Consider the following 20,543-nt stretch of genomic DNA (forward strand, 5'->3'; position numbering starts at 1 on the left):
GCGGTCCCCCGCGGCCCCCCCGGCTCCCTGCGGGCACGGCCGTGCCGGGTGTGCGGGACGTGCCCTGGGATCCCGCGGAGCCGCTTCCATGGGCGGCGCGGCTCCGGGACCTCCCGCCGCTGTGCCCGCCCCGCGCCGAGCCGGGACGTGCCGAGCCGAGCCCAGCTGAGCCGAGCCCAGCCGGGCAGAGCCGCGGGGGCCCCGTCGGGCCGCGGGGCTGCGCGGGCGGCTGCGGGACTACAAGTCCCAGGGTGCCGCGGCCCGAGGGGGCGGGCGGGCGGCGGGAGCGGAGCGGCCGCGGGGCTCCCCCCGCCCTGCTGATGTGTACGGGCGGTGCGGGGGGAGCGGCGGGCGCGGGGCCGGGGAGGCTGACGCGTGTACTGCCCCGCACGGCTCCGGCAGCCGGAATGGCCTCCAAGCTGCTGCGGGCCGTGGTGCTGGGACCCCCCGGCTCGGGCAAGGGGACGGTGTGCGAGAGAATCGCCCGCAGCTTCGGACTCCAGCACCTCTCCAGCGGGCAATTCCTGCGGGAGAGCCTCGGCGGCGGCGACGGTGAGTGCCCGCGGGGCCGCCCCGTCGGGGGGAGCGGCGGGACCGGGATGTTCCTGCCCCGCGCATCTTCGACGGGGCAGCGATGGCGATGGGATGGGGATGAGGACAGGGTAGGGATGGGGATGAAGATGGGAGTGGGATGGAGATGGGGATGGAGATGGAATGGGATCCACATCCCCCCCCACGCCCCCCACACACACCCCGGATCGACCACAGGTTGTTTTCTTTCCGTGAATTTGGCATAGCTTATTCATCGCCTTCTCCCTCCAGCCTGAGCTGACGGAGCTGCCCGATAAAAGTGGGGTCTGATGCCGCGGGTGCCGTGGGTGTGCGACGGTTTTATCCCTGTCCCAGGTGATTAAGCTCTGGAGAGGTCGGTAGGAATAACCCACCTGCCCGTGCACTGATGGTTAACGGCGGCGTGTGTGTGTTATTAATAACTTCATCCTGCCTCAGGTGGCTGTTCAGGGATGGGGGAAAAACCTAAAGCGGTGGATAGCAGATGGCTGGAATGCTGGTGCACGCTGTGCCCGCACAACACCCACGGTGGGAGGGATGCATTGGGCACACGCATTTGTCCACAGGAGAAACCCTGCTGGGAATATTGCTTCGTGTCGTGGTGTGCTGTGGCCAGGGGCTGTGCTGTGCTGTGCCCTGTGGCTGGGCTGGGGGTGTTACAGGGTGCTGGTGTGTGCTCCCCACTCCTTATGAAACTCCTTTCCAGAAGCAGGGAGTTGGAGGAGGTGGGTGTCAGTGCCCACCCCTGCACAGGTTACCCCCTCGAGACTTTTTTTTAGGGCTGGCAGCAATCCTGCCTATCCCGTGTCTGACATCCAAGTGCAAACCCTGTGGGAGATGGGATGTGCTGTGCCCATGTCCCAGGCTGCTGAGGTGCTCTTGGTTCTGGTGAGGCTCTGGAGCAGCCGTGCTGCCCCCCAGCTCCTGCTCGGGTTCCTCTGCAGCTGCCATTAGGCAATCCCAGTATATTTCTTTTTCCAGCAGTTCCTTCTCTCCTTTGCTAATGTGTGAAAGACTGACCCGGGAGGGAAGCTGACTCATTGGGCAGAGGAATGGTGAAACGGTGTGGAGACAAAACAAGCCAGAGAACATAAAAGTGATTTCCCTTTTTAGAAGGGTGATGAAAACAAGGAGAAAAATTAGGGAGGGTGAAGTTTTGGAGAGGTACGTGGTGCAAGGGCGTTGCACACAGCCCTGTGCTGGTCACTCATGTAAAAATATCCAGATTTCCTTTGGTAAATAAAAAGGACAATAATATTTCCTTTGGAGGGAGGTTGAAAAGTTGGAAAATCTCGATGAGGGCTTTGGCTGAAGGACAGAAAGATGGGGTGAAAAGCCAGCAGAGGTGCAGCGTGTGGAGAGGCGCAGTGTGGTGAGACCGTGCCCATCTGGGAACTTCCACAATCAAGTTCTGAATTAGTCACTGTCTTGAATTTTATATTTCAGTTAGTGCTCTTGCTGTAGAGCTTCTCTGGGGACACTGGAGAAGGAAGAAGGGGCTGTGAATGGAGTTAGCTGAAGGTGTTTCCCAAAGTGTCTCGCGTATATTCAGTATCCCAAAGGAAACAACACAGAGAAGTGCAGGGAAAATTACTCAGAAGGAAACCAGCCGTACGTGTGATGTTCGGGTCCCACCTTTGACTCAGCCTCTGCTTTCAGCTCTCAGTAAGCTCCAGCTATTTGCTATTTTTTTTTGCTATTTGCTTTGGACAAGCTGTTACATGACTGTGCTGCTGTGTGCCAGCTCTGGGGGAAACCAGGTGGAAGTAGATTCTCTTCCCAAGTTTATCAACTGTTCCACTGCCTTTGCATTGTGGGGGAGCTGGGGCTCTGCAATACCAACAGAATCATTACAGGCTCATCATCCCAGAGGGAGCCATGAATCCAGTGTTTTTAGAGAGTCAATGCACCAGGGATTTTTCTGCTTGCCAGTGCCAGACATAAAGTGGCCGCGGCTGAGGGTTCAGGCTGAGGGGGCACAAAGGGCTCCAGCTGCCGGAAGAAGCTGGAGAACCCAGCATGGAGAGCATTCCAGGCCCACTGCTGGTGTCCATGTTGGCATTCTCAGGGAACAAGGACTTCACAGCCAGGCAAAGCCACTGAATGCGTGGCTGCTCCTGAAGGGCTCTAAGGTATGCTACAGCAACCCTGAAGTGCATCCGCTCCTGCCCATGTGTCTCTTAATTAGAGTCTCTCAGTGAGTGGCTGCTCTGCTGTAGGAAAAGGCCTTTTCAACATCTTGGAAGTCTTAGAAGCTGTGTTTTTGGTGCTAGGCAGGGTTGCTGGAGGGTGGTGAGCCATTTCCTTGGCCAGTACTTGCCCCGGAACCTGAGTGGTCGTCTCTGGTGCTAGTGGCATTCCAGGCTCTAGGACTGCAGTTAATTTGGAAAACAACTTAATTGGCTTTGGCTGAGAGTCTCTGAGTCTTATGTCTGCCCTACTGCTCCCTTTCAGGTGCTTTGTTGGAGGCAGAGTGGTTCCTATCCCTTCCTCGTGATGGATTTCATTTGTTAGCATCCACCAAGGTACACACAAAACAAAATTCCAAGGGGATGTGGGCTGGCCCCACAGTCCTTCTCCCACCTTTCCCAGGTTTTTTTGCTGGCAGAGCCACACTGTCCTGGTTGGTGGTCAAAGCTGAGCTCAGGGGATGCAGCCTGCTAGCCCTCTGCTTTTCCTTGGGGTCCCTGATATATCCCTGTGTGTGGGAGCAGCTGCAGTGCTCTGGCCATGGGGTCTCTCCCAGCACTGGCTGCTGCCCTCCGGGCAGATCCTACTCTCCATCCAGTGTCATGGCCTGAATTTGGGGCCGCTCCAGGCTCCAGCTCCCCAAAATGACATCCTGATGCTGAGGACAGGGTTGGAACAAGGCCCTGGATTCAGTATCTGTGCCAGGAAAAAGGTCCTGGGGTCCCAAAACTGGGGTGACATCTGGTGTGGCTTAACTGCAGTGGAGCACAGACAACTGCCAGTGCCCTGTTCACACCCAAGGTTTCTCCTCTGTTAGTCCAGATCATGTTGCTGTAGCCTAAATAATAGGAAAAAAACACATGCTAAAGATTTTGCCATAGGGCAGAAAGTCCGGGGTTATCATACAGGGTCTGGAGGCTGCTGAGTGCTGTGTTTGGGAACAGCCTCTCCTCCAGCCTGTCCTTCCTGGCCCTGGGAGGCTGCTGTGTGGATCGTGGCCTCGGGAGTGGGACACGTCCCTCAGGGCTGTGACTGTGTTGCTGTGATAAAGAGGGACAGATCAGGGCCACGTGGGGGAAGCCACTGAGAGCTGGAAGTCCCACGAGTTAAAGGGCAGATTAAACCCATGGTCATTAGATTAATGGGATTAATCTCATGGGTCAAAAGGCTAGGTTTGAGCTCAGCACAAACAGCACCTAAGGAGCCCTTTGCTACCTGGAGTAACTGCAGAGTAATGCCTGCACCCCCTCTATGCACCCAGCCACAGCAATGGGGATTTGGTGCTGTGCGGTTCCACAGGGGTGAGTCCCAGCTCCTCGTGTTGAGGGACTGCGATTTTCCACCTTGCTTGGGAAGGACTGCCCAAACCCTGCTTCCCTCTGGCCTGAGGCTGGGGAGGGCTGCATCAGGGTGGTCTTACCTGGAGCAGGCTGGGCTTCAGGACTGACAGCTGGTGGACTGGGAAGGGGATAGCAACTGTTCAACTTGGAGTTAAGGGCTGCCTCGAAGAAACTCCGAGGGCTGTGGCTGCTGGGATAATGCATTCCAGCACATCCTGGGTATTGGGGGTCTGGAGACTGGGCAGCTCTGCAGGTCCTTCATGTAAAATCCATGCCTGTTCCTCCTTAGAGAGGGAAGGGGTGGCAGTGCTGCCTGTGCTTTGGAGGAGGGAGAAGCTCCAGGAGCTTTCTGGAAGCAGTCAGCACTCTGTGCTGGTGTGTGGACCCCCACGGTAATGCATTCCATGTCCCCATGCTGGTGTGTCCCCCCGGCACACACGGCAGGCACAGAGGAGCAGCATTCCCAACAGCAGGAATTGTCCATCGCAGAGCAGTGGAGAGCTGACCACCCGTATCAGGGGCGTGGGAAAGCTGCAGCCTCTGGGATGCAGGACTGTGGGCCTGTATTCCCAGACTGTATTCCCAGCCCCAACTGGGGCTCGGTGTGTTTTGGTTTGCAGCTCCAGGCCCAGCTCCAGCAGCCCTGCCGAGCCACAGCCGGTCCCTCAGATGGCCACCCCTCCTCGGGGTGACAACCAGAGCTTCTGTGGCAGCTGCAGCCTCTGGGGTCACCGGCTCTGCCCCAGGAGCAACCCTGCCCCAAGGACATTCCTGCCCCGGGAACATCCCTGCCCCCGGGATCAGCCCTGCCCTGCCAGGGAGCACATTCCCTGTGAGCCTCTGGCACTGTGCAGACAATGTGAATAAATATCAAACCATGTAGGCAGATGCAATACTATTTCTGCCCTTGCAGGTCTCCATGCTGGTTGCATAAGTGTATCATTTCCATCCATGAGTCCTTTGCTTTCCCAAGCAGGATCACTGCCGGCAGCGCCGGTGACGTCTGGGCAGTGACAGAGAACTTGTCATTGAGAAAAGGTGTTTTCTGCCCTCAGTTCCTGGCAATCACTGTGGCCCTGAGCAAAGAGCTGCTCAGCAGGGCGAGCTGGAATGCCTTTATGGATCAGAGGGAGTGGGATGTGATCCCGGTCCCTGCGGTGACTCAGCCTCGCAGGCCGGTGAGTCAGCGCCGGCTGCCTGCCCATTCTGAGGCAGGTTGGATTCTGGATTCCAAAATTCTTGATTCTTGGCCTCTGGTCCAAGAGGAAAGGGGCTGGACCTCTTCTGATGTCAGGAGAAGCACAGTGTGTCACGCACAGTGGGAAAGAATATTTGCATTTTCCCAGCAGTTTCTTTGGATTTTGGATTCAAGCCAGGAGCCCCACCTGCCCTGCTTTCCAGCCAGGCATCCTCTGCAGATCATTTTGGGAGTTCACAAGGTTTCCTGCACACACCCAATCCCATACTCCCAGGGGGATCTGTTTGGGCTGGTTTCTCCCTTAGATCAGATGAATTCTCTCCAAGAACTGTATAGCTTGCAAAAACCCCCTCCTGTAGCTCAGGAATTCATCCCACAGCCAGGTGCACGTGCTGCCCGCTTTGACATCGTGCTGCAGCCTGGAAAACCAGAGCCTGCCTCAAAATGCAGGATCCTGTGGCTTATTTTTAGAGAGGACTCATACTTTGAGAGGGCTAAAATGTGCTGTCCTCACCAGAAATCGTGCAACAAACAGATTGCAAAATTGTTCATTTCTGGTGACAGCTGTTGTGGAAAGAAGAGAAGGTGTCTGTCACGTCCTGGTCCAAGGGGAAAGAGGCTGGACTTCTCCTGGTGGCAGGAGCAGGACTTATCACACATGGGGGCAAAGAATATTTGCATTCCCCAAACAGTTTCCTTGTGTCTCCGAGTGGCTCCAAGAAAATCACAGGCAAACTAATCACGGAATGGTTTGGGTTGGAAGACCATCTAAACTGGGGAGGTTGGAACAAGATCCCTTCCAACCCAAACCAGTCTGTGATTCTATGATCTTCTAGTTCCACCCCCTGCCATGGGCAGGGACACATTTCCCGAGCCGAGATTGCTCCAAGCCCTGTCCAACCTGGCCTTGGACACTTTAGGGGCGGGGCATCCAGGGCTTCTCTGGGCAAACCGTACCAGGGTCTCCCCACCCTCACAGGTAGGAATTCCTTCCCAATTTCCCATCTAACCCTGCTGTCTGTCAGTGAGAAGCCATTCCCCTTGTCCTGTCACTCCAGGCCCTTGTCCAAAGTCCCTCTCCAGCTTCTAGGAGCAGCTGAAGCCGAGTGATGCAGGAGCCAGGCAGAAGCCCAGGAAGGAGTGTTTACCTTGCAATTACACGTCAATTATGTTCTCAAGGATTTGCTTTTGTGAATAACTTTCTTATCGGAGCATATCTTAAGTAGAGGCTCTGAAATCCTCAAGCCCTCTGGGTGGGAAGCAGGTTCAGTGTCTTCAGGACATTTCATACCTGTGCCAGTGTCATCTGTAACTGCACTGGATCCATTTCCTGAACCAAAGGAGCTCCATGTGTTGGCACATCCAGCTGGTGCCAGTGCCCCTTGCTCTGTCAGCCAAAGGCTTGGCTGGGATCACCATGTTCCTGCTCTCAGGTATCTCAGGTATTTCCATTTCTCCAGCACCAAAATGACCATGTGGCCCCAGCTACCAAGAGCAGCTGTGAGCAGAGCGATGGATGAGCCATTTGAGAGGACAGGCAGGATTTGAGGGGGAGTGATATTTTTTAACTGGAAATGTCATGGGTTTTTTTTATTGCTCTTGGGTTTTTTATTTCTTCTCTTCAACAGAAGTTGGTGTCTTGGCAAAGCAGTACCTTGAGCGAGGCCTTCTGGTGCCCGACCATGTCATCACGCGTGTGATGATGACGGAGCTGGAGAAGCGGCAGGAGCAGCACTGGCTGCTCGATGGTGAGTCCCCTCTGGACAGGAAAATGCCAGCCCCCCTCAAAACATCATCTTGCTGCTAACGGTTTGGCAATACCAGGAGAGAGAAAAGCCAGAAGGTGCCTTTGCTGGTGGAGGGAGGGGAGGCAGGAGCCGACCTGCTGGCAGGGACATCTGCCTGCGGGTCTTTCTTCCCCCTGCCTTTGGCAGTAGCACGTGCATGTCCAGCTGAGCCTTTGGCACGCGGCCGGGAAAGGGAAAGGCAGGGAAACGGGATGGGTTGTTCATGAAGCAGAGCCAGAGAGCAGAGCAGAGCTGGAGACATGCCAAGAAAAACCTCTTACTGCCTCAACATGTGTGTGAAGTGGTTCCTCAAAGCCAAAAGCCACCTGAGGTGGAGGGGGAGAAGATGCTGAGAGCAAACAGGTAAGGCCAGGTGTCCTTTTCCATGGCAGCAGGGTTGGAACTGGAATCAAACAATCACAGAATCCCAGAAGGGTTTGGGTTGGGAGAAACCTTAAAGCTCATCTTGTTCCGCCCATTGCCATGGGTGGGCACACCTTCCAGTAGCTCAGGTTGCTCCAAGCCCCATCCAGCCTGGCCTTGAACACTTCCAGGGATTTGGCAGCCACAGCTTCTCTGGGCAACCTGTCCTCAGAGGGAAGAATTTCTTCCCAATATCCCACCTAACCCTGCCCTCTGGCAGTAGGAAGCCATTCCCCTTTGTCCTGTTCCTCCAGGCCCTTGTAAAAAGTCCCTCTCCATTTTTCTTGTTGGCTCCCTTCAGGTCTTTAAGGTCCCTTCCAACCCAAACCATCTTGGGATTCTATGATTCTGAGCTCCCAGCTACTCACTGGCTTTTCCAAAGCAAAGGTACCACCCACCACCTTCAGAGGACAGGACCATTTGATCACAGTGTCCTTGATGCCCTCCATGTAAACCAGCAGCTTGTCCCTTATTTATGTACAGCACTTTGTTTCCTTCAGGTTTTTGCTTGTAATTCCAGCATTTCTTCCTGTTTTGCTGTTGCCTGTTCCCTCCTACTTGCCCCCAGCCCCCGTGCAGGGACACTAGACACGTCTTTGCAGGAAAATCTGAGCCCACAGCGACCTATGTGTCATATTTCAGGAGCTGGTGCTGTGGGAGCTATTTTTTATTGTAGCCATATGGTGGTGTCTGCCTTTCACACCACTTGTGCTACAGCACAGGGAGGAGCTGCAGTGGGTTTGCAGCTCTGGAGCTGCGTGATGGATGGGTTTGGTTCCATTCTTGCTGCTTTCCTACCTCTCATTCCAGCCCCTTTACATTGTGGTGACTGCACAGGTTTTCCTCGCACACTGGGACAAGCCAAGGCTCTGGACAGGATCTGTGAGCTGGACCTGGTGATCAGCTTGAACATTCCCTTCGAGACGCTGAAAGATCGCCTGAGCGCCCGCTGGGTCCACCCGGGCAGTGGGAGGGTCTACAACATGGACTTCAACCCCCCCCATGTCCAGGTAAGAGCCCATGGAGCCAGCTGGGAATGATCCATGAAAGGAAAAGATCAGACAAGCTTTTCTCTTCATGAGCTGGGATCCTGAAAAAAGCATTGAGAGAGCAATCCCAGGTAGTAGCACTGAGCACCGATTTGCCTGATGAGTTATGCTAAAGGTTAATAGGAATAAGGGATTTATGCTAAATGCTGTCCGAGATGGTGGATGGATGCAGAGCAGGATGAGGGAGCTCCAGTTGGATGATGGGGCTGGTGGCCACATCCGCTGATGGTGTTTCCCTCCTGCAGGGCATCGATGACCTGACGGGAGAGCCCCTGGTGCAGCGCGAGGATGACAGACCCGAGGCTGTGGCTGCCAGGCTCAGAAAGTACAAAGATGCTGCAAAGCCTGTAATAGAGTTGTACAAGTGAGTTGGACCATGAGAAAAAAGTCACAGCATGCCTGTAAAAACAGGCCCGAGTGCTGTTTCACCAGCCCAGTCCTGTGCCCACATCCCCACAGCCCCAGGAGCCCCGGCACGGCCCCAGCAGATTTCTGGGATGCAGATCATTGTGCTCAGCAGCACAAGCCCAGCCTTTCACTGCAGCCAAGCCCTGGCCCTGAAGGGACCTCCCTTGGAGGGAGTAGGTTGATCTAAAGGAATTCACAACTCCTGTTTGTCTTGCTGGGCTCCATAAAGAGCTTTGCCAGGGCTGGCAATGGGAGGGATATATTGGCTGTAGCAGAAGGCACAGATCCAGGGTGGTCCATGCCATGCAAAAATCAGTCCAGGGCCCTGAGGGGTTTGAGAGGAACATGGGGTGGTTGGCAAGAGGGCAGGAGAAGGGCAAGACTCTGGCGCTGGCTCAGATGGGTCTGCTGGGAGCAGAGGAGTGTTTCAGGGCTTGTCCCCTGGTAGTTTGGGGCAGTTGTGCCCTGGCCTGTGAATAGATGGATTAACATAGGGTGACAATCCACTGCTGAAAAGGCACGAGATCCTGGGAGTGTTTTTAAGTGCAGAAGTGGTCCTTGAGGGGCCAAAATCACCCTTGCAGGAGAGGGGGGAGAATCACAGAATCCTGGAATGGTTTGGGTTGGAAGGAACCTTAAAGACCATCTGTTCCATCGTCAGGACACCTTCCACTAGGTTGCTCCAAGCCCCATCCGACCTGCCTCTGGATACCCCTGTCCGCGGGAAGGCCGGTGCTGACCTCTTCTCCCATCTCTTTCCAGGAGCAGAGGCATCCTTCACTCCTTCTCGGGCACTGAGACCAACAAAATCTGGCCCTATGTGTACACCCTGCTGTCCAGCAAGATCCCACCTGTTCTCTCGGACGAGGAGAACTAAACACTTGTGCCAAGGACCAGGAGTTCACTCCACCATGGATTTGGTTCCTCTGTGCAGTGCCAGGGCTGTGCTCAGATTGGGTGATGGTGTACTGGATGCCATGGGGGGGTGCCAGTATAGCCAGTGTCAGGGTGAAAAGATCTTTGTTTATAAGGTCAGATTTGTTAGGATAAGGGTTTTTTTCCTCTTTTGAGGCTATAAATTATTCCTGCCTATGGTCCATCATGGATCAGTGATGCAGACCCAGGTAATGATCATTCCAGGTTTACACAGCTTGCCATGGTGTCCTTGCCACCCCCTTCCAACCCCCAGTCCCTTTTTGAGCCTACAATGTGCCATCCTGTTGCTCCACAGGACTATTTACTGCTGAGTACTCTCTAGGCTGAGTTTTCTTTCCTATAAATTATTTTATATTAAATTTATTTCTTAGAGAAATAAAGCTCTAGAAAGCAACACTTAGCCCAGTGGGAACTGGGGAGCAACATGGAAAACGTGTATACTACAAAGCTCAGAGATGTGAAGATCACATTTCCAGCATTAATATACATAAAAGAGGGAAAACATTGGAGGAAAAACACACACTTGTACTCCTTCCATAGAGAGAGATGAATTCCATGTTATAAAAAGCTGCTGTACAGTCTGGTTTTTTGGAATGCTGTGAGACTGAGCAGGATCTGGACTGGGAATGAGTAGCACTCCTTTGTACTTACCTTGTTTATAGCTTTTAATACTACAAGATAGTCATGTTATAAGAGTTTCTCCCGAAGATTTATGTGTGCTTCAGTTTTGGGGAGAAATCAACTCATTCCATCTTCTGTGCTGCCTTCGTCCCTGAGGTCTCCTGGCCATGGGGGTTCCCTAAGCTGTTCCTGCTGTGGCTGCAGCATCCCTGGCTAAATGACTCCCTATCCATAAAATCCCAGAGATCCTTCCTTTCTTGGGATGCATCCAGGGGCTGCTGAGGTGTTTCCCCATGATTTACAGCACCATTGGAGTGTGTTGGGGCCGGGCAGAGTCACTTTTCTCAACTGGAAGTACTGTCACCCTCTTTGGTGGTGGGATGCAGTACCTAAGCAATGGGGACATTCCCCTTGTCTCCTCGAGTTGCCTTATTTTATAGCCTATATATTTAAGAAAAAAAAAAAAAAGCAAGATGTGTATTTTTAAAGGTTTAAAACAAACAAAAAGCGCTGAATTTTAGCATTGTCTTTTGGGATCTCTGCAGGGAGCTGCTGGATCTGCAGGACAAGCTGTCTGCCAGGGGTGCTCATAGGAGGGCACAAACCTGTCACTCCCTGCCACCTCTTTGATTAATTAGAGCAGTCTGGGCATGTTTCTGCTGCTGGACTGTCACTGGGTTTACTTTTGCTTGGAGAGTGGCCCTGCAGCAGGAGAGGGAGAGTGGTTTTTTAGGGATGCATGGGCTCCACATGTGAAACTTCAGCACACTCCCAGGTTTATTTATCGCAGTTGAGCCTCCTCTATCCTTGTGCTGTTGGAAGAGCTCCTGATGTTTGCTCTCTCTGTCAGAGCCAGCTTTGTCCTGGTGCTCTCCCACCAATGGAGCCAGAAGGGGCATCTTCCAAACACCATCACTGCCCATGTGCCACCTGCTCATCACCTGCCTGTGGGTGAAAGCAGTGCCAGGGGAGTGCTCTCACCCCACTCTGGGTGGGAATTTTCCAGATGGGAGCAAAGGGATTGTCAGGTTTCACTGCTGTCCCCAGGGGCCTTTCCTTTTCCCTGGAGCTCCCCTGCTGGGAGGCCACAAATCTTCCACCCCCCAATGAAATCCTCTTTAAGAAAGATTTTAGATTTTCCCATGACCCTCAGACGAAGGTCTGGGCTGGTTTTAACACAAATCTAGAAATAGCCAAAATGTGTGTGCTGTTTTCTTTCTAACAGCATTGGGCACGAGGGGAGGAGATGATGGGGGGTGGGGGGGAGTTTTTTAGTCTATAAAAGCAGCCTTGCCATGGTGGGTGGCTCTGCCAGGGCTGAATGCTGGGCAGAGGAGCTGCTCCCTCTTTTGCATTGCCCACCTCTTGTGTCTCATCCTTCCCTCCTGCAAAATTCCTCCTGAAGAGAGACTTCTCCCATGCAATGCCCAGTGGCAGGACAGTGTTTGCAGATGCCTTTGCCCCAGGAGAGCCACCTGAGTGCTTCTTTTCCAGGCTCTGAGGCCTATAGTAGGTATAGAAATCCCGTGACTGTGCATGTCCAGCCCTCGGGATGGATTTTTCTACCAGACCTGTCGTACGATGCATTTTCATAGACCAAATTCCAGCAGGGATGGGGTCCCATCCCTCCCATCCCCCTCACCCTCCCCTTTGGTACTTAACTGTGAATCTTAGACCTTTTGTAAAGTGACAGCAATTTTGTACTGACCTGAGATACTGTGTGGTGGGAGGAGGGTCTCCCCCCTGGAATGTCAAGCTGAGTTTTCTTCCTGGAGTTTCTTCCCGGTGAATCGCTGCAGCTCTGCTACTGCTCAAACGATGTAAATAAAGGTTTTCTCCTGCTGATCCCTGTGCTGGCAGTGTTTGTGTGTGAGTTATACCTTCACAAGGCTGGGTTTCTTTGTAGGAGCTGAGGAGGAGGAGCATCCCCACTGGAACATGGAAAATCCCCCCAGTTTTGGGCTTGGGAGCAATGCTGCTCTTTGAGTCCTGTCTTACAGCCAGGATACATTATTTGATATAATTTGATATACATTATTTGATATTATTTGATACAATTTGATATACATTATTCGATATAATCAAAAATATTGGTTAAAAATCCAATTCTGACAATGCAGATGATGCCACTTCCTCCTGCCCTTCCATCCTGATCATAGAATCATGGAATCCCATATTGGCTTGGGTTGGGAGAGACCTTAAAGCCCACCTCATTCCATTCCCCTACTGTGGGCAGGGACACCTTGTTGCATAAAAAGTCGGGGTTTTTTTCCTATTTAACTTCTCCCAATAAAGTCCTGGAGAGCATTAGGCCCATGGAGGCTCTGGCTGTTGCCTGTGCCCTGTGTAATCTGTCACGTGTGGTTGGGACTGGGAATTAGACACCCTAAGCTGAAGTGCCTCCTCCCAGCACCACCAGTTCGCAGATCCCAGCGCCTTTTGCTTTTTCCTTTCATTCCCAAACAGCAGCTTGGGGCTCTCAGTTCCCTGTTTGGAGGAAGCAGAGACTCAGGAATGATTAGGAGAGTAAAACAACAGGGTGATAAGCAGTGAAGCTGCTGCCTGAGAGGTGAGAGAGCAGAGGCACAGCTGAGTCAGCCTTGGTGTCCCTGGGTGAAGGAGCCAGAGCCAGCAGGAGGGGTGTGGGTGAAGCCAGGGTTAAGGATCGTGGCAATCCAGAGGCAGAGGAGGGATGTGTTGCCTCCATGCAGGTCTGCCTGAGGGTGCAAGGGCAGACAAACACAAGGAGGAAAAAGCTATATAAGCTAGAAAATGAACTCAGTCTAAAAACAAAAGTTTGGAGGTCAAAAAGCAGAGGAATATGTGCAGAGTGCCAAAATCCAGCTGGGACCAAAGCCTTGTTGTCAGGGGAGCTGGGGGCACAAGGGATGTGTCTCCATCTCTACAGCCTGACCTGCAGCACATGCTGGAATGCCTCTGGCCAGTCATCACCATCAATTGCTCCAGGGGAGCTTCAGGTTGGATATTAGGCGAAATTTCTTCATGGAAAGGGTTATCCAGCCCTGGCACAGCTGCCCAGGGCAGTGGTGGAGTCCCCATCCCTGGAGAGATTTAGAAGCCCCGTGGTTATGACACTTGGGAGGTTCAGTGGTGGCCTCAGCAGTGCTGGGGGAATAGCTGGAGTCTTACAGTCTTAAAGGACTTTTCCAACCTAAATGATTCCATAATTCTATTTCCAATTGTATGTTTACAGCATCACTTACTGCTTGCCTGCCTGGAAGTGCCTGAGGTGTGCTTGGATCAGCACACTGCCCTTTTCCCAGCTCTGCAAAGCTTTAACGTGCCACATCTCTGCTGAATCCACTCAGCATGTAACCTTCTCCAAAAAAAAAAAAAAAAAATTAGAGAAAGGGAAAAAAAAAAAGCTGGCTGAGGTTTGTGCTGGGTGGCTCAGACCTGCAGACTCCAGATCCCAATCCATGCCACATTTTAGACGATGTGATATGTCTGCCTCCATCCTCATCCTTTCCTGAGTCTCTGTAATCCCAAAAATAACCCAGCAGGGCCCCGTAGCGTCGCGCAGTTCCCAGGCAGCAGCAGCGTCCCAACCCATGGCCGTCGCCCCGTGACCCGGGATTGCCGCTGGATGACGAGCGGAAAACCGGCGTGCGGGACACGGCCGGGCTCCCCATCGCTGTGCAGGAGCCGGGAGAGGAGGATGCACGGGGCTGAGGAACAAGGTAAGCAAAGCTTCCATGAGATTTCCATGGAAGACCAGCGAGACGGGGCGCGAGCAAATTTGGGGATGTTGTTTACGGCACATTTGTGCTGAGTAATCACCGAGAAGACACGGTGGGATCCCGCAGCTCTGGATAAAGCAAAAAAACCCCCTGCTTTAAAGCCTGATTATATAATAGGGTTGAGGGAAGGAATTGCACAGAAAACTGCTTCTGCTGGCAGGGCAGCACCTGCTGGGAAGGTGCTGAAATTTGGGAAGGTACACCTGGGCATGGAGGGTTTGATAACCCTGAATGCCGCCGGCTCCGCAGACCTCGATAGGAACATGAGCATCTCTTCTTGCACCCCAAAATAGGGGTTTATGCATTTAGGGCTGTGAGAGCTATTTAGGCTGATTGAATTAAAAAAAAAAGGTGATTTTTCAGGCTTAAAATAAGAAGTGTAATGGATTATTACTTATATAGCTTCTATGTGGACAGAACTGTCCCTCTTGCAGGAGAGGGGTTGGTGGAGATGTCGGTACAGAAATGCCTTTCGCTGCGAATCCCCCGCGAAGCTGACCTTCAACCCCCCCATTTTGTTATGCTGAGGCAAGCACGGAGCTGCATTGCCTTTAAAAACCCCTTTTCAGGCCAAAAAAAGAGATTAAATATGTAGCTAAATGCAGACATCCCTGCCTTTGCTGTGGTCCTGCTGAGCCAGCCCCAGCCGGGTGCTCTGGGAGGGGACAGAAGGGGCAGGGTGGCTGTGGGGGCTTTCTGCCCCCTGCAGCTCCAGGTAGGTGTTTATCCCCCTTGGCATCACCACGGGAGCACTGTGACTTTAAACCAGGACATATTTCATGTCTTGCTGGTGTACTTGTGCTTGTTGTTACTATAGTCTTGTTTTGGATACTGCCAAGGAGAGGAGGAGGAGGAGGAGAGGGAGGAGGAGGAGGAGGAAGGTGAGGGATATTTCGTTCAGGTGTGCAAACTCCAGACTTTATTCTCCTGCATTTGGACCAGGGCCTCCATCTTCTGCTATCCCTCCAGCCGCATATTTCTGTTCGTCATAGCCATCCCTAAGGAAAAAAAAAATAAAATCAGCGTACCCAGCAATTCCGGTGGCACAGGCGGCACGGCGGCCACCCGGGTGGCACTATATTTAGCCAGCCGTGACACAGCCGCCTTGTTTATGATCCCAGAAATGCTCCCAGCTGATAGATGCAGCATTTTGGAGTGGCTGCAGCCATTAAGGAGGAACCGATTTTGTCCTTGAGCCCGGTTTTTGCCGGCAGCGTAAGTGCCAATGTTTAATTGCTGACCCAACTAATCTGCCGTGCCGACGGCTTTGCCCTGCTGCAGCCTAATCCCGGGGCCTCTCGCTGCACCCGCAGCCTGCCAGTGCTCAGAGCTGGGTTTTTGGGGCAGGATTTGCTGAAATCCATCCTGCTTTGCTGTAAAAATATGGTAGCAGCCTGTGGAGTATGAGGAAGAGGGAATTGTTGGATCGTGGGGATGGAGAGATTGGTACCCAGATGTGCCACCTAGGTTTTGAGGTGAAAATTGGGCTGTTGGGGCTTGACACTGTGGGTTTTACCAGAGCCCCAGCTCTGATCAGGTGGCTGAAAATCACCTTGTGAAGGGAATTAGCACCGTCAGCATGAGAGGGATGTAGGAAAGGATATAACCCATCCACAATGAACAGCTGGACCCAAAGGGGTGGCTACTCCTCTCCCAGAATCACAGAAATCATTCAGGGTGGAAGAGACCTATAAGATCATTGAGTCCAACCATCAGCCCAGCCCTGCCAAAGCTCCAGAGATGATGGGATGCTCCAAAGATTAGGAGATATCAGAAGCTGCTACAGAGCTTCTCATGAGGGCTCTGATCATTGCTGTATGTGTGGCATTTCATTGTGCTCAGATTTGGGGGAACAAGGTCTGGAAATCCCAGCTGTGCCTGTACCAGACAGAGATATTGTAATTCCCATCTGCCATAAAAATTAGATTATAGAAGATTCTTCAGGGGTGGAGAAAGCAGCCGTGGGAAGCTCTCCACATTAAAATGCTATAAATAGTAGTTTATTATTTATATGAAAGTATAAATAATTAATGCATTATGCTAATATTTATATTAAGTTAATATTTTATAGTATTTTTAGTATTTTATCATAATTTTAAATATTATTATACTGAACTATAAACAATATTTTATGAGCCCTTACAGTAGTTTACATCCCAATAGTGTATGAGGCCCTGTTTGATAGGCACTTTAAATGACATATGGATTTCTTTCTACTGAATAAATCCTTGTCTCCAGTAGCCAGAAATAACGAGGATGGGAAATTATATCATTTACATCCCTGAATTATGGCTGGGAAGCAGAGATATGGAGAAATTGGGTATGCAGAACAAAGTCAGACAGGGAGACTGAGGCAAGGACCAGGATTTGCTCCAAACCCTCTGAAATGGGATTTTTGCCATGCAGGAAACTTGGGAATTTATTCCCTTTCCCAAATCATGTGTAAAGCAAAAAAGAAATGACCCAACACCCACTTGAATTCCTTTTCCAAGTAATAGTTTTCATGGAAAGCTTTCCAGATAGAGCAGTTTGCTCTCAACTAGCAGAGGTTTCCTTGTGGTTTGATGTCTGTGTGGGGCTCTCTTATCCAGGCATGGTGGGGTGGGATGCACCAGGCTCTCCCATTTCCTCTCGGCACACATATCCTCCTGGAATTCCTTTTCCACCCTGACAGATTTTTGCAGGTATTTAAACTGAAGCACAACCACACACAACTCCCAGCCTGGGAGCCACACGGTGTAATTATTCCAAAGCCACGTGGTGCAGACCAGCCCCTGCAATATTGCTTTCTGCTGAGTCAGCACGATTCATCTGCGTGTCCATGGAGCTTTTGTGTCTTGAAGGCATTCCAGGAGTGCACTCCCAGATGAGGGACCAAGCTGTGGGATCCACAAGAGCCTGATTCAGTCAGTGCTGTGGGAAACAGCAAAGTGGGGTTTGTTACCTGTCCTGGTGTAAATGGGTCACCAGGAGAAGGATGAAGGTGTCCATGCCCAGCCTTATCCTTGCCTGGCTCCAAGGGGTTGTGATGTCCCTGAGGACCAGACTTCTGGCATCCTGTATCCAAAGCCATAGAAACCTGGAATGGTTTGGGTTGGAAAGGACCTTAAAGTTCATCTCGTTCCACTCCCTGCCATGGGCAGGGACACCTTCCACTATCCCAGGTTCCTCCAAGCCCTGTCCAACCTGGCCTTGGACACTTCTAGGGATAGGGCAGACACAGCTTCTCCTGGCAACCTGTGCCAGTTGCAATCTATTCACACTCCAATGCAACTGGGTGTCTCTCCCCTTGAACCACATCCCAAACTGCAGAGAACCACATGGATTGAACCACCACCGTGGGCGACAGCACATCCGCCTTGTGGAGTCTGCTTGAGTATCACTCTGGAAACCATGAGTGTTATAAATCTGAACCCGAACTGCCTCAGGATGATGGAGATTGCATGAGCTGAGACAGACATAATTTTTAAATGTTTTATATTGCAGCCAGAACTACAAAGCCCCAATAATATAATTTTTCCCTTTAGTATTAGATAAAAATTGTGCTACCAAATTCTGGCAGATGGTAGAACCACATTAATAGGGAGGTGCTGGGTTTCTGGCCAACCCTCCTGTGCCATCAAATTCACCTGTACCTCCCCACCCTGTCCCTTATGACCTCTCTTCTGTATCCATCCAAGACAATCTGTCCCATTGAAACCTGGAGTAAGGATGTTTCCCCTGGCCCATTCCTCCCCTGGAAACTCTCATCCCATACATCCTAAAGTGCAATAACCATGGGAGTGGGCGAGGTGGGTGACAGTCAGCATGTGTAGGCAGTGCCAGCTGTGATTTCCCTCTGTTTTCATGGAAAAACTGCTTTCATTGAGGGATCCTTGTTTGGAGCTATCTGAGAGCCACGACCTGACCATTTTCATTAAGTTATTTGCTGCTGGAGCCTGACCCTGAGCACAGCAGCTGGAGCTGATGCAACCCCAGGACGACACTTGGTTGTATAATTTTTCTCCCTGTTTTTACCAACGGCTATTTTCCAATGCAAACAACACCCAATGCTCAGATTTTTCTTAGGATTTAACCACTTACAGTGAATGGGAAATGATGAATAAATTATAGTTAGGCCACAAAATATCTGATTTTTACTGAAATACCTGATTTTTGAATGGTTATACAGCCTCCAATTTTCCAACAGGGACTTCCTGAGCCAACAGTTCCTATTTAACGGCCTCTTATAGATCCGTTTCCCATACATTTATCCTCTTTCTTTGTGAACCATGTACATTTTTAGCATCTCCAACAGCCCTTGGCAAGCAGTTCTGCAGCTCAGCATTGCTGAGGAGCCACGAAAATCCTTGAATACTCCAAAACAAAGTCTTGGGCTGGAATGAGTAAGTTGTGTATCATCCCTGACAGCACTTTAACAAGACTAAAAGGCATGAAATAAAAAATATGCTGACACAGCACTACATTTAATGGTGTGGGCTCTCACTGAGAGGAAAGAATGGGAGAGAAGATAGAGAGCTGAACACTTGTCACATCCTAAGTCATCCTCAGTGGGGACACTTGAGCAGCTGAAGCTCCAGCTGCCAGCCAGGCACTGACATTGTCCTGGGTTTCACTGCAGCAAAGGCTCGAGGCTTCCTCTAATGAAGGAAAACAAAGGTTAAATTGAGTCTAATGCTTAAAACCAACTCAAACCATCTCAGAGGCCTGTTTGCTTTTTGTTAGAGATGAACAAGACAGGAAGACCCAGACTGGAAGTTCTTGAACATCATGGCAGGTTAATAAGGGATTAGGTCATTTAACCCACCTTCATTTCCACATGAATCCCCACACACCAGCCCTGTTTGCCCCTGGCACACCACATCCCACGCTGGGAACACTGCACTGCTCACAGGCAGGCTGTGACAGCTTCTTATTCCTCCAGCAAAGCCAGGCAGGGACATATTCCTACATCCAGAGAAAGGGACCACATGGCCATCCTTGATTCCAGTCCAGATAATACTTATTATCCCCAGCACAAGTCCAGACACTGGTTTGAAATCATATTTCTGGCCCAGTACCAAGAGCCTGGACCCATTTTGCTGCCACATACCTGTTCCCAGAGGAGTGCAGGGGGATCGATGCTCATGGCACTGCCCAGTCATGAATGGAGCCTCCAGATGAGAGAAAGTGTGATCCCTGCTGTACAGCTCACAAAACACATGGAAGGTGTCCCTGCCCATGGCAGGAGGTGGAACAAGATGAGCTTTAAGGTCCCTTCCAACCCAGACCAGTCTGTGATTCTGTGAGTCTGTAACTCTGAGGCTCTGAGGGCTCTGAGCAACCTGGTCTAGTGGAAGGTGTCCCTGCCCATGGCAGAGGTTTGGAACTAGATGATCTTCAAGGTTCCTTTCCCATTCAAACCATTCCATGATCCTGTGATTCTATGATTCTATGCACATACACCTGGACTTCTTGCAGAAACACCTTGCACAGGGAGAGTTCAGCACTCACAGTGGGATATCTTTGGAACAAGTGTTCACTATATTGAGTTTTAAAGGCATGGCTCCAGATATTAAATTAATTTTCAAGCTATATTTTTAATTCTAACAACAGCCCCCCAGCTTAATTGTGTTCACGAAGAATTAAGAGTGTAATATTTCACCTGAACTGTTCAGCTAATTGGAGGAGAGGTGGAGAAAATGAAATTGCACCTCAGTACAGTTGATGCTTGATTACAGCTATGAAGAGAGACTGTACCCAGGAGAGGCTGCAACCCAGACAGAGCAAAACAGCGAGGTAGAGATTGGCAAATCAATTTTTTCCAAGGTCAGTAACAGGGAGGGTTTGTATCTCTTGAGACCTGAGCAACACATAATCCTCCTTAGCATGTCCTTAATGTCTCCCCCAGCCCTCGTGGCCCCTGCCAGCCCTGCCACTCGATCATGGCTCATCTACAGTCTGTCGTGGCATCAGCCACCAATCAATATATCTGCAAGGAGGGCAATGAATAATTCTGAGGAGTTGATTCCTGCCTCTTCCTTCCTCACTTTTGAAAGTCATGTGCAGTTCAACACGTACTTTGATTGTGGTTTGGGTTCTTTTGCTGTAGCATTTTTTATACCGTAGATCTCTGAGAGAGAGAAACCACGTGGCCCTCTATGAGCCCAGCTTAAAGGGAGAAATGGGGGAGAGAGGAATGTTGCTTTATATGTTCTCTTCAGCTAAACTTCCCATAAGGCTAGAAAACACATGGATAAGCACAGCTTCCACTGAATCTC

The 20,543-nt window shown here is 51.3% G+C and overlaps 2 protein-coding genes across 5 annotated transcripts in view; both read left to right on the plus strand.

Moving 5' to 3' along the window:
• The first annotated feature begins 333 nt into the window (after positions 1-333).
• On the plus strand, positions 334-12,367 carry AK4 (adenylate kinase 4). Of its 3 annotated transcripts, XM_051798576.1 has the most exons (6): positions 456-552; positions 823-906; positions 6,927-7,046; positions 8,346-8,518; positions 8,803-8,921; positions 9,728-12,367. In XM_051798576.1, exons 2-6 carry the CDS (start codon positions 861-863, stop codon positions 9,840-9,842), a joined length of 573 nt encoding a protein of 190 aa, XP_051654536.1. In that variant the 5' UTR covers positions 456-552; positions 823-860; the 3' UTR covers positions 9,843-12,367. The 3 variants fall into 3 exon arrangements, with proteins under 3 accessions (XP_051654517.1, XP_051654536.1, XP_051654526.1); XM_051798557.1 differs by lacking the exon at positions 823-906 and having other exon boundaries at positions 334-552; XM_051798566.1 differs by lacking the exon at positions 456-552 and having other exon boundaries at positions 576-906.
• Positions 12,368-14,003: 1,636 nt separating this feature from the next.
• Positions 14,004-20,543, plus strand: part of DNAJC6 (DnaJ heat shock protein family (Hsp40) member C6) — a 43,714-nt gene continuing 37,174 nt past the window's right edge. The window contains exon 1 of one of the 2 annotated variants that reach the window (XM_051797958.1): positions 14,004-14,223. In XM_051797958.1, coding sequence (XP_051653918.1) covers positions 14,130-14,223 — 94 coding nt within the window. In that variant the 5' untranslated portion in view covers positions 14,004-14,129. The remainder of the gene's footprint in view (positions 14,224-20,543) is intronic. The other variant, XM_051797965.1, reaches the window with a different exon arrangement.

The sequence above is a fragment of the Manacus candei genome, unplaced genomic scaffold, assembly GCF_025592945.1.
Source record: "Manacus candei isolate 608988 ecotype Guabito, Panama unplaced genomic scaffold, ASM2559294v1 h1tg000005l, whole genome shotgun sequence".
NCBI lineage: Eukaryota > Metazoa > Chordata > Aves > Passeriformes > Pipridae > Manacus > Manacus candei.